General features: G+C 42.2%; 1 protein-coding gene across 1 annotated transcript; it reads right to left on the reverse strand.

The window, feature by feature from the left end:
• Nucleotides 1–7,915: 7,915 nt before the first annotated feature.
• IFNB1 (interferon, beta 1, fibroblast) lies at nt 7,916–8,658 on the reverse strand. Its single transcript, XM_006764946.2, has one exon. The coding sequence runs from the start codon at nt 8,474–8,476 to the stop codon at nt 7,916–7,918; it is 561 nt and encodes a 186-aa protein (XP_006765009.1). The 5' UTR covers nt 8,477–8,658.
• Nucleotides 8,659–14,207: the final 5,549 nt, after the last annotated feature.

Below are 14,207 nucleotides of genomic sequence, written 5' to 3' on the forward strand. Positions count from 1 at the left end.
CTTATTGATTTTAGAAAAAGAGAAAGGGTGCCCTAACCGGTTTGGCTCAGTGGATAGAGCGCTGGCCTGCTGACTGAAGGGTTGCAGGTTCAATTCCGGTCAAGGGCATATATGTTGGTTTCGGGCACATCCCCAGTAGGGAGTGTGCAGGAAGCAGCTGATTGATGTTTCTCTCTCATCGATGTTTCTGACTCTATCCCTTTCCCTTCCTCTCTGTGCAAAATCAATAAAATATATTTAAAAAATAAAAGGAAAGAAAGAAAAAGAGAAAGGGAGAGAGAGAAAGGGGGAGTGAGAGAGAGACAACCATTGATTGATTGCCTCTGGCACATGCCCCAGGAATCAAATCTACAACATAAGTACATGCCCTGACCTTAAACCTGTAACCTTTCAGTTTATGGAACAGCGCTCCTACCAAATAAGCCACATTGGCCAGGGCAAGAATGTGTGTTTGTCTATCTTTCCTTTCTGTTGTCCTTTGAGTTGGCTTTATTTTTAAACATTTCTTCCAATGTGGAGCATGTCAGGCTCAGCTTACCAGGTTCAGAACATAAGCTGTGCAGCCGGCTATGGCTGCCCTGGCTCCAGTCTCACCCTGGACCAAGACACCTGCACCACAGACAGAACCCTCCCTCTCCCCGCAGCATTCCAGCCAAGTTCTGCTTGTTATGCTCATGGCCTCTTATGAGTCACTTATCTCCTCTGAGCAGTCACTGTGGCCCTGAGATGCCAGCGCTCTCAGCAGCCCAGCCTGGGTCAGGCATCCACTCCCACAGCAGCAGCAGAGGCCCAGTGTAATATGGAAACAGCAGAGCACAGTTCAGATGCATAACAGGAGAACAACAGACTACCCTATATAATAAAAGGCTAATATGAAAATTTTCCCCCACGGGCAGGAGTTCAACCGACCAGGAGTTAGACGTGTGCTGACCACGAGGGGCGGCATGGAACATGGCGGGTGCCGGTAACATGGTGCTGGCAGCGGGCAGCAGTGGAGGCGCTGCCAGCCCTGATGGGCCCTGATGAGAGTGAAACCACAGCGGGATGGTGGAGCAGGTGAGCAGGTGGCGCCAGGCCAAGGCAGGTGCGAGGAGGGGGGGTTCCTGATCACCCTACCAGTCGCCCCACAGATCGGCCCTGATCACCATCCAGGCCAAGGGACCCTACCTGTGCATGAATTTTATGTACCGGGCCTCTAGTTGTAAATAATTTTGCAGTGAATAGATGGGTGTGCATGTCTTTTCAAATTAGCATTTTGTATTTCTTCAGAATTGCCAGGTCCTTCTTTGTAACATTTGCTTTTTGTATGAGATTTTGGAAAGGGTGCCCTGGAAGCACACCTAACTTTACTGAGCCTCATTTTTATTATGTGTAGAAAGGAGATAGTAATACTTTAATCCCAGGGTTCTCAGGAAGATTAAATAATATGATGTCTATAATAATAAAAGCATAAAATGTTTATTCACTTTAAACTAAATTGAGTATTGGGTATCACCATAGGCAAGGTCCTGTGCTGGACCACAGCATATAGTCCATTTATTCTTCAAGAATTTGAGGTATGATTATCTTCAATTTATATAACTTGCCTAAGATCAGACACTTAAAAAATGGCAGAACCCACATTAGCTCTCAGGTTTGTATAACTCCACGTCTTTATTTTTTTAAGAAAAATAGCAAACTTTATTTTTTTAATATTTGAACCTTTAAGTTCACAGGTTTCTAACTTGTGCATTTGGGAGTAGTAAGTCACTTCTGGTTCTGAAAACTATTTGTTTTACCTCTGGATTTTTACAAAAAAAAAAAAAAAGAAAGGAAGAAAAAAGAAATGGAGCCAAGAAATTTAAAAGTGATTGGGAAAGATAAAAAACTGTTTGTGTTAATTATTTAAAAATGCAGGCCCTTTGGTTCCTAGGAGAGAACATTCCTAGGAGAGAACAAAAGCAGCTGGGGCCAACTTGAAAAGGAAACTGCACGCGGACCTCGGTGGGGATAAGAGCACAGTGGTCGGGAGGAGGAAATGCAGCCTGGCCAGGGAGAACGGTGAGTCATGGTCCAGGCAGTTGCTTCTAAAACCCTCGAGAGAAAATATTCTTTGTGGAGCCTGGCAAGAGAGCAGATGGGAATTTCCTAATCTCTGTAGAGAAACCGGGGGCGGGGGGGCGGGGGGCAGTCCTGTTCCAAATGGGGGTGGAAGGGAAACGAAGTGCTCGGGTGAGGAGAGTCCCTCCTGCCGAAGGTGCTCAGGAAGAGCCTCTCGCTCCCTCTCTCAGTCACTGTATCCGTGCCTGCAGGTGGATGGAAGTAACACTTGGGAGCTGGCCGATGCCTACAGGTAGCTGAGAGTGTGCTCTGCTCTTTACCAACTGTAGGCTTGGCAATGGAAGTATACTTGACTTTACTGAGGCTCACTTTTATTATGTATAGAAAGGAGATAGTAATACTTTAATCCCAGGGTTCTCAGGAAGATTAAATAACATGGTATCTATAATAACAAAAGCATAATATGCTACTTAGACCATATGGCTGAACAGCAGGACAACCGTCCAGATGACCTTCCAGATGAAGCCAGGAGCCACAGGTGCTGAATTTCATGCATTGGGCCTCTAGTATAATTATAACACACTTAGCAGAGTCCCTTGCAGAACGTACGTATGTCCTTAAGAAATGTAGCTGTTGTGTTTGCATTATGCTACGATCACAAATATTTGTACTATGAAGATATGGCTTAAAATAGTTGCTTTGATGATTCCTCAAAATTTTAATGTAGAATTATCATAGGATCCTGACATTTCACTTCTGGATGTAGACCTAAAAGAAGTGAGATCTGGAACTCAAACAGGTATTCTTACACCTATAGCCAAAGCAGCATTATTTACAATAGCCAAAATATGGAAGCAACTCAAATGTCCATCAATGGATAAAATGTAATATACATATACAATGGAATATTATTCAGCCTAAGAAAAAAGGAGGACATTTTTACACATGCTACAACATGGATGACACTTGATGAAATTATGGTAAGTGAAATAAGCCAGTCATAAAGGGACAAATACTGCATGATTTCACTTATGTGAGGTACATAGAATGGTTAAATACATAGAGACAGAAAGTGGAGTGGTGGTTTCCAGGGGTTGGAGGGAGAAATGTGTGTGAAACCTCAGTTGGGGAAGATAAAGATATTCTGGAGATGTATGGTGGTGATGGTTGTACAAATATGCAATGTACTTAATTCCACACAACTGTACACTTAAAAATGGTTAAAATGTTGAATTTGCTGTTACATATATTTTACTACAATATAAAAAATAAAAAATAGTTCCCTTGTGCACTGGGCTTTGTATCCTACCATTTGAAATGCAGCTAGTACCAGTGTGCAATGTATAAAGTGCTCTGGGCTTTTTTCATAGTTTTAGCACGTGACAATGCTGATCAATTTCTTGGCCAACCTTTTACAATATGAAAAACTATTGCAAATGTGATCAAAACCTCTAACAATCCAACTGCTGACAATGATTAACTTCAACCGTAAGATAATTTTTTTCTTCCTAAGGGTCTATTGATTTAATTTTATCTTGGAATTTTATAAAGAAACTAGAGGCCTGGTACACAAAATTCGTGCAAGGGGCTCAGCCCTCGCAGGCCTGGCTTGGTCCGGAAGGTCATTCGGAAGGACGTCCGGAAGGTCGTTTCACTGCCTGGTCTCATTAGCATATTATGCTTTTATTATTATAGATCTTAGGACATATGTTGATTCTGAACATAAGATACTTTGATTTCATTTTACGTATAGGTAGATAGAGAGATAGATAAAGAGAGATAGAAAGATAGCTGGATATAGAGTTTTAATGAAGTATAATTGGCATACAGTAAACTGCACATACTTAAAGTTAACACTTTAATAAGTTTTGACATATGTGTACACATCTGAAACCATCAGCACAATCAAGATAGTGAGCATATTCATAGTCTGTCAAAAGTGGCCTTGCGTCTCTTTATAATTTCTCTCTCCAACTCATTCCTCACTACCACTGTCCCTAATCCCAGGTAACCACTGATCTGCTTTCTGTCATTATAGTCTAGTTTTTCTTTCTAGAATTTTATGTAAATGGTACAATACAGAATGTACACTTTTTTTTATCTGTTTGCTTATATTCAGCATAATTATTTCAAGACTCATCCACGTCATTGTGTGTATCGGGGATTCATTTCTTTTTATTACCGAATAATATTTCATTACATAAATGTATGGCAATTTCTTTAATTATTCTGTGGTGGACATTTGAGTTGTTTCCAACTTGGGGATATAACAAATCAAGTTCCTACAAAGACTCATATACAAGTCTGTGCATGAGAATCTGCTTTACTTTTTCTCTCTCTTTTGGGTAAATAACCAAGTGGCCGGGTCACATAGAAGGCGTAGTTTAGCTTTTTAAGAAATTGCAAGAGTTTTCCAAAGTGGTTGTAGCATGTTTTATTTCCAACTGTATCAAAGTTTCAGTTGCTTCACATCCTTGCCAATGCCTGATATGGACAGTCTTTTTAACTTTAGCCATCCTAATATGCCTGTAGTGATATCTCACTGTGGTTTTAACTTGAATTTCCTTAATGACTAATAATGGTGATCATATTCTCCTGTCCTATTAGCCATCTGTGTATCTTCATTGGTGAGGTGTGTGTTCAGATCTTTTGTCCACCTTTCATTGGGTTGTTTTGTCATTATTGAGTTTTGAGAGTTCTTTATGTATTGACGTAAGTCCTTTGTGAGATATGTGCTTTGCAAATATTTCTCCCAGTCTATGACATGTCTTTTCATTTTCTAAAGAGGATCTTCTGAAGTGAGCTCTATTTTTTCTTGTTCCTAAGTTAATTATTGAGGATATAGTTCAAATAATGCATTTTGGGTTTCCTACATCTACCCTACTCAGGGAATTATAAAACAAAGCAGGGCCCTAACCGGTTTGGCTCAGTGGATAGAGCGTCGGCCTTCAGACTGAAGGGTCCCGGGTTCGATGCCGGTCAAGGGCATGTACCTGGGTTGCAGGCACATCCTCAGTAGGGGGTGTGCAGGAGGCAGCTGATCGATGTTTCTCTCTCATCGATGTTTCTAACTCTTTATCCCTCTCCCTTCCTCTCTGCAAAAAATCAATAAAATATATATTTTTAAAAAATAATAAAGCAAAGCAGGAATTTTGAAACAGAATGCCAACCGAAGCAGAATTTGTTGATTTGGTGGTACGTATTTGATATGAACAAGTCTCTGGGGTGCTCCCCATCAGGTCAATTAACCAATTAAGTGATTAACTTGGTCCCACTAAAGTAGGAGAGAGTATGCTTCTGCGTTGGCAATTCTAGTCCAATCCCAGAGTTTGATATTTTTAAACTAACTGTTCTAGGAGACTTTAGACAATTAAACTGATGCTTGAAAGTAACAGTTTACATGAAAACAAAAGAATACATTTATAAACTAGTTAGATTTTTAGGCCCAATAAGCATTGGTACAACAGATTTAGAGACAATGCCTGCAATTGCCAAGGTCTGACTCTGGGTGCCATCCACTTTCCAACTCCATTGCCTACTGCTGGCTCTCTCTGTCTGTCTGTCTGTCTGTCTGTCTCCCAGTGAGGGGCCCTGCCTTCTGTGCTGGGTAGATCTCAGTTGCATCACATAGAAAACTCGACCAGGATGGCTGCTGTCCTTTCCCACGGAGCATTCCACTCTAGGCCACCTGCTGAGTTTCTCTCTCCCTTTCTCCTCCTCAGAAACACACACAAAAACAAGCCCTTGGTGTTGTACTGGCTTTTGTGTGGCTATGCCTACAACATGCGATATTTTTCTAAGCAATGAGTGCTCTCCTTGCAAGACATGCTGGTTTCAGAATCATTTAATCAATTACATCTTCATAAGCAGCTCTCCGTTTAGCATGTGCAAATACACACACACCTACACTTATCCCCTACGGGTGAAGAACATACTCCTGGTATTCCGGATGGGTCGACATGCTCAGCTGTGGCACAGTTATCTAGAGTCTCTCCTGTGTCCATCGGGGCTCCGCACACATGCAGAGCAGGCCTTTCCAGGGCTGCCCCAGCCTCTCGGTTTCTGGGCCAGTTCAGCTGCTTGGCCCAGAGCAGGCGGTGGGCAGTAGAAGCCCATGGCAGAGACACTTCATTAGCACCTCTTGTTCTAGCCTCTGCCTGTCCCCTTGCATTTCCATGCGCTAGTCCTGGCTTTGACTCCCAAGCAAAAGGGAGCACAGTGTGAGGTCATAAAGTATGAGGGGTTGGAGGGGAAGGGAAGGGTTAAGGGACCTTGGCTGGCTGGGGATTATGGCAGCAGGCCCACCAGGATGGCACTTTGGGGTTCCACAGCCCGCGTGTTACCACCTGAAGTCAGAAGGGGGAGCCCCGAGTTCACTGTCTGCACAATTCTTAGTGCCTCGAAAACTGCGACTGACAGTCTCACAGACTCTTGTAAAGGGAACTCGGACTTCTGTCTGCTCTAGGAGAACGTGCCTAGATACAAACACAGTCCCATGTGATTCTTCCCTTTGAACCTTTTTAGACCTGCACTCACTAGCTCTGCGACCTTGGGCAGTTACTAAACCTCTCTGAGACTTAGTTTCCCGAGCTGTAAATAGCCATAATGTAATTGTGCTGCCTGAGGGGTGCCTGCGAAGAGGACTCAACCCAATGGCATGCAGAGAGCTCAGCACACCACCTGGATGGCAACTGCTCGTACCAGGAACAAACAGTGCAAGGACCCAACGGGTTCAGCACAAACCAGAAACCCAGCCACGCTGGCCCGGTGCCAAAGAGCCCCCAGGAAAACTTGGTGTTCCCAGTGTGCGCCCTGGGAAAAGTCCGAGCCCTCTCCACCCCAGCTGAGTTCCCTTTCCCCCAGGCACCCTGTTGTTTCACTTGGCCTGAAACACTGGGCCAGGGGGTGCGGGGTGGGGGGGGGGGTGCCTGGGAGTGGCTCCATGGAGTATGTGCATCCAGAGATGCAGAGCAGCAGGAAAATCAGGTAGAATTTTCCTGAAATTCTGTTTAAACAAGGCAGGGGAGACCAGGAACAGACATGCTTCTCTTTTATAAAAAGGGGGCCAGGGGACCTAGCCAGATGGCCGGAATATAAAGCAGAGCTTTTCCTCTCTGTGGTTCTGTGCCCTGGGAACAGATAGAGACCACAACTCCCTTAAGAAACCCACAGAAGAGTAAGGAACTGCTACTTAATAGTGTTACAGAAGTGCCTGGGACTTCTCGCCTGTGGGCTTGGTGGGAGGCACATAGATATGTTTAAATCCTGCAGGGCTGGGGTGGTGAGCAGGGCATCCCCGGATAACAGGGATGAGTCTAGGGGTGAACACTGAGCTGAGATATCCCTATGGTGAACCCGAGAGCCAGTCCAATTCGAACACTAGAGGGCCAGAGCCGGGTTGCAGAGCAGCAGTAGGGACCCCGGTTTGGTCCCACCTGCCTGCCTCTCCCATTTACGTTCTATAGAGGCTCAAGCCACGTTTGTTCCCAACTAAGATACAGTCCCCCTTATTGTCTCTTACCTGTGGCTTCCTTGAGTTTTAAATTCCTTGAAGATGGGGGCCAGCACTATCTGCAGGCAGATTTCAGAAAGAACAGCTAACAGGTGCCCTGTCATTTTTAACGTGGGTGGTTCTAGAAATCAAGTTGAAATACAAACTGCCATGTTGACTTTGTTTCAAAAAAAAATTTATTTTCCAAGGTAAAAGAATAAATAAATTAAAACAATAACTTAATATATAATTTAACATTTACAAGTCTTCAGCTGTCCCTTCAAAGGCAGTGCATTAGCTGTGAGGAGTTCCAGAGTGACTGGCTGAAATGCCCGCAGTCACAGTCAGTGTAGTTCCTTCCCAGAGGTGCAGGCAGGGAGACCTTCAGTCCTGGAGGGCACCTATAAGTCCATTAAGGAAGGAAACGTTCCTGAAGATTTCCACTTGGACTACTGTCCAGGCACATCTGCCGTAGAACTTGGCCTTCAGGTACTGGAGGATGCCTAAGTAATAGGTCTTCAGACGCAGCGCGGTCCTGTTTTCCCAGGGGAACTTTCCCTCCTGCTTGATTTCCTCCAGGGCTGTCTCCAGGCAGTCCATCTGGTCATCGAGCTCCTCCAGAAGTTTCTCAACAATGGTCTCATTCCAGCCAGCGTTGGAGAAACTTCTTCTGAAAATGGTGTGGATCTGCTGGAGCATCTCGTACATGACCACCATGGCTTCCTCCTTCTGGAACTGCTGTGGTTGTTCAACCTGTCTGGGGATCTGGAAGTCCATCCTGTCGTCCAGGCAATGCTGAGGGCTTGTAATCAACTGCCACAGGAGCGTCTGGCAGGCTGAATTGCTGCTTCTCAGCTTGAAGCGGAGCTTGCCGTAGTTCACGGAGAGCGCGGCCCCGGTGAGACACAGCAGGACGGTGAGCTGGAGGGTGCACCTGTTGGTCATGATGGCAAGGGGAGCAGTGCTGTCCGAGGCAAAGGCTTCGGGGCTTGCAGTGCGAATGCCTTCTCTCCAGGAGTAGGGCCTATTTATAAGGCCATCTTTCTAGTTCACAGGAAATTCCCAATTTCAGTTCTCCTTTCTGTTTTCTTTTGTCATTTACATTTTTCCTTGAGATTGTTTCAATTACAGTTGACATACAATATTATGGTAGTTTCAGGTGTATAATATAGTGATTAGACATTTGTTTATTGATTCTGTTTTTTAGATTCTACATATAAGTGAAATTATATGGTGTTTGTCTTTTTCTGTCTGACTTACTTCACTTAATATAATGCCTTCTATCTGAATCCACCCATATTGTCACAAATGGCAAGATTTCATTTGTTTTCATGGCTGAGTAATTCTTCTCATTCACTCGAATATGTAAGGTCACTTGGATTATTTCCAAGTTTGGGCTATTGTAAATAATGCTGCAATAAAATAGGGGAGGGATTTTTGAATTGGTGTTTTAGATTTTTTTAAATTAATACCCAGAAGTGGAATTGCTGGGTCATATGGTAGTTCCATTTTTTAAATTTTCAAGGAATCTCCATACTGTTTTCCATAGTGGCTGATTTATAAACCTGGAGCAACCCTGAGCTCCAGGCTTCCCATCATCAATAGATGTCCTATCTTCTCATCTTTACAATCATACCAACAGTGTACAAGGGTTCCCCTTCTCCAAAATCTCACCAACTCTTATAGTTTGTTCATTTATTTATTATTTATTTTTATTGCTTAAAGTATTACAAAGGGTATTACATATGTGTCCTTCCCCCCCCACACCCTTGACAATCCCCTGGCCTCTTCATTTACTGTTCATAGTGATTCTGACAGGTGTGAGGTGATATCTCATTGCGCTTTTGATTTGCATTTCTCTGAGGGTTAGTAATGTCGAGCATTATTTCATATGCTTGTTGGCCATCTGTAAATGGTCCTATCTCATTATTCCTGAGACCACTTTTTTTGTTAGACTGTAGTAACTAATTTTCATAAGAGGTATAATTTTTAAATCTAATTACAATGATATATCATGCTTATATAATCAGGGAGACATGATATATTTTTAAATATTTTAATACAAACATAAAATTATAATAATAATTATGAAATAAGGTGCTAATTTTCAGTTTTCAGAAAAGCTTGCATTATTTTTCAACATGAATTCAAACCCCACTGCGTGCAAGAAACTATAGCATGAACTGCTGCAGACTGTAATCCTCGCTCTCACAGATCATGCAATTAATTAGAGAAAAGAGTATTAAAGAAATGCACAAATGTAATATGCAATGGTGACAAGTGTTGTAGAAAAGAGGTTTGTGGTTGTGTAGATTCCTATAATATGGGAACATGATGTAGTAGGAGTGGTCAGAGAAGACTGACCTGAGGTAGTGACACTGGAGCTAAAATTAGAAGGAAGGTAGATGGACTGCCTGTGCAAAGGCCCTGTGGTCAGAGAATGCATGATAAGGGCAAAGGACAGGACTGAAGGCCACTGTGATTAACCTTCAAGTCAGAGACAGGTAAGATGAGTCCAGAGGGGAGGTGGGAGCCAGTTAGCAAAGGGATTGTGAGGCCATGTTAAGTTTTTCTGTATCCTAAGACCAGTGGAAGCCATACAAAGGCATTAGGTGAGTGAATTTGATTTGGTTTGGGAGATGGGGAAATATTCTCTCTACAGGAACCAATAAGTAATAGAGGGAAAAGAGAATAAGTACAAACAGAACAGTTTAGGGGATTTATCAATATTTTAGACCAGGGAGCTCATGGTAGAGAAAGATGAATTCATTTATGTGAATTCTCTCATTTCCTGACCACCCAGATTCAAATGCAGGGTCAAATTTGCCATTATATTACAGATAGCTGCATCGGTTTTATTGGTTGCGATAATTTCAATATGGTTAAATATAGAGGGACATTACTTCTATTTGTACCAAAGTGCAGTGGAGGCTGGAGTATGTGGGTCAGTGTGGGTTTATAAACCTGGAGCAACCCTGAGCTCCAGGCTTCCCATCATCAATAGATGTCCTATCTTCTCATCTTTACAATGTGCTCAGCATCATCTCCTGAATAGCCCTCCATTCCTATTCCTTCCTCTTCATTGGTTGTATGGGATCAGCTCTCCCCAGGAATGACCATCCATTGGTGATGTATGAGGTATTTCTTAAAACCTGCTTGTGCTTGAAGAGTGCTGATACAATGTCTCCTGATTGGGATACAAAAGAAGAAATTTATCTTTCTTCTCAACTGGGGGAGTGGGAAAGATATCAGTGTCATTCATTCAAATGGGCGACGAGTACTAAGAGTTGAAAGTGTACCTTTGAACAACAGTTTGGATTTCTCCTTTAGTGAGAAAAACAAACCCCTCTTTGTTTAAGTCACACACAAAAAAGAGGTGAAAAATGTAGCACACAATCCTAATATATTGGGACAAGATTCTAAGATGGCGGCCATGGTGGCAGTTTTTAATTTCCCTCAGTCCCCACAGAAAACCAGACACTGCAAATAGATAGAAACCAAAGCCCCCTGTAACATACAACGGGGTGACATAAGCCACAAAGGCAAGCAGGTAAAGACAACCCACCAATTGCCATGAGACGTACCTGGTAGCACCGTCCATGTGGGAGAAAGCAGGGGAAAGCAATGGACCTGAGAACCCCAAATAGCCAAGAATGTTTACTGGAAGGCCATCCAGGCCAATCAGAATATAGCAGCTGAAACTGGGAGGGGGCTGGCCCAGTACAATAGCAGGTGAATGTGAGGGCCTCATAAATTCTGAAAGGCACTGAAACAGTCTAGGACTTGAGTAATTTTCAAACAAAGAAGGTACAGAGGAAAGAACCTTTCGCTGAGGAGAAACTGCCAGAAGTGAAGTCCAACTTGAGCAGGACAGCAAGAATAGGGCCGAGGAAAGAGAAGATCAGACTAGTGTGGGGGTGGGCCACTCAGAAAGCAGTGTCCCTGTGTTTGAACACTTCCCAAAAGCAACAGAAGAGGGAGCTCTGGGGCGTTAGAAACGTCCCGGGACCACTGTGAGCTCATCAGGAAAAAGAAGCTCCTATTCAGTCAAAACAAAATGGTAGTAAGATTGAGTCTCATATAAAGTTATTTTTAGAAAAAGAAGAATAAGGAGCAGAACAATACCTCTACAGATAATGAAAATATACCAGGAATACAGTGACACACAAAATAGACCAAAATGTTAACATAGTATTTAACAAAGGGGTCTAAAAATACTAGTATTTAAGTTATATAAAACAGCATAAACCAGAATTATACAAACTTGGAAATGAAGTAATATATGTAGGAAATAATTAGAAATAAAAGAAAAACTCTAAGTTTTGTTGAATAAGATATAGTCACAAGAAATGAGAAGTTTGGGAGAATTCTGGCACTGGAGAAATACTAGTATCCTATCCGTGGAAAAATATTAGCAACTGGAACCCAATAGTACATTAAAAATAGTATAGCCATGGCTGGTTAGCTCAGTGGTTAGAGTGTTGGCCTGTGGACCAAAGGGTCCTGAGTTTGATTCCTGGTCAAGGGCATGTACCTCAGGTGCAAGTTCCTCACCCCCGGTAGTGTGCATGCAGGAGGCAACCAATCAATGTTTCTCTCTCTCCCCCCCCCTTTCTCTCTCTCTTTCTCTCTCCCCTTCCCCTCTTCCCTACCTCCCACTCTTCCTAGAAATCAGTGGGAAAAATATGCTCAGATGAGAATTAAAAAAATAGAAGAAGTATATATTGACCAAGGGAGTTGTTGTCAGGAAACTAGGATGTTTTCAATAGTGTATGGCCCATATAACATTATATAGAGTAGATTATAAAGTAAGGTGAACAAAATCAGAAAAAAAAACACCTTGGAAATTTAAAAAAAAATAATATTGGCGTAAGGAAGATAGAAAACCCAGGAAGCATAATAGAAAATATTTATTAATATGACTATAAACAAGCTATAAATTTCACCATGGCAAGAACATAAAGTCAAAGAGAAAGAGCAATATAAAAAAATTATAGTTATAACACACAATGAGGAAAGGGTACTTTTCTTCACTTACAAAGAGCTCCTAAAATTAATAGAACACTATCCAAGAGAAAAGTGTATAAATAGCCAGATACCAGGAAAAGAAATATAAGGGGCCAATAAAGATATAAAAATCTGTTCAATGTTACTAAAAATGTAAATCAAACCAGTAATGAGGTAGCCACCTTTCACCAATACCATTTGCAAAGGGCGTGGGGAAATGGTGTTCTAATCACGCTCAATAAAAGTATACATTTATGCAAACTTTTTGGAGCATGGGAAAGATTGTTTTTTCAATTGTAGCCAGAACACTGTCTCCAATCCCCTGTGATAATTTCAGCATAGTTTGACTCTGCCCATCAAAAGGTGGGGTCTGTGTGCCTCCCCTGAAATCCAGGCAAAATTCTGCGGGAGAGTGACGGTGTATAACTTTGAGGCTGTCTCAGGAAAGATGATGCTGTGTCTGCCGAGGCAGTTGGAGTTCTTGCTCTTGAAGCCATCAGCCACCATGTGAATGCTCTGGCTGCCCTGAACCTGTGAGAACGCCCCAAACAGCTCACAGGGAGAGACCTCACAGAAACTGGCCATGTATTTCAAAATTGTAAATTTCAAGCAATGGAATTGTCCCTTTTACTTACAAAATTTACCATGGGTATTCCTGCAGAAGTATGTTTATATGTCTGTATGTATGGATGGATATTACACATTGTTACACAATATTACATGTTACACAAACATATATGAATGTTCATGGCAGTACTGACATAGCAAAAATACAAATTAAATATCCATCACTAGGGGATTGGTCAAGTAACATTATAATACAGACCAAAATGGAGTACTACATAGACGTTAAATAGGAAGTCAGCTGAAATGGACCTATACCTGAGATATCTTTAGTTAAAAGAACAATACATATAATAATGGGCATGGTATTATCATTTGTTTTGTAACTTAACTGGAGGCCTGATGCACGAAATTCATGCAAGGTGCTCAGCCCCCACTGCCCTGGCTTCGTCCAGAAGGTCGTCCGGGAGGACGTCCGGAAGGTCGTTCAGCTGTCCATTCTAATTAGCATATTATGCTTTTATTATTATAGATAGAAAGATATACATATGTATGCTGATACGCACCAATAAGCAGTACATCTATTCCTCTATTAATAGTAGTTACCCTAGGGGAGAATGCTGACAGGCGAGGATGCATCTTTCCCTTTTCACTGTGTACCTTTAGAACAGTTTGTACATGGGTCTTCCCCCATGATAAGAAGGTATCTGGGAGATAGGATTATTAGGCCCTTATAATTTAGCGCACTTCTTTGTTTGGAAGAGTTTAATAAGTTTACTAAATTTTAAAATATACATTTTTATTGATTTCAGAGAGAGGGTCAGGGACAGGAAGAGAGAAAAATATTGATGAGAAAGAAACATCAGTCGGTTGCCTCCTGCACCCCGCCCTGACTGTGGATTGAGCCCAAAACCCTGGCATATGCGCTGACCGGGAATCGAACCCTGACCTCCTGGTTCATGGGCCAATGCTCAACCACTGAGCCACACTGGCCTGGCAAATATTACTAAATTTTTAAACTTTTTATTTTCTTCACATTTAAATTTTTTTTATAATGAACATGTTACTTGTGTCATTAGAAAATAAACAGCACCCAAGAGACACA

This window comes from Myotis davidii, unplaced genomic scaffold (genome assembly GCF_000327345.1).
Source record: "Myotis davidii unplaced genomic scaffold, ASM32734v1 scaffold197, whole genome shotgun sequence".
Taxonomy (NCBI): Eukaryota; Metazoa; Chordata; class Mammalia; order Chiroptera; family Vespertilionidae; genus Myotis; species Myotis davidii.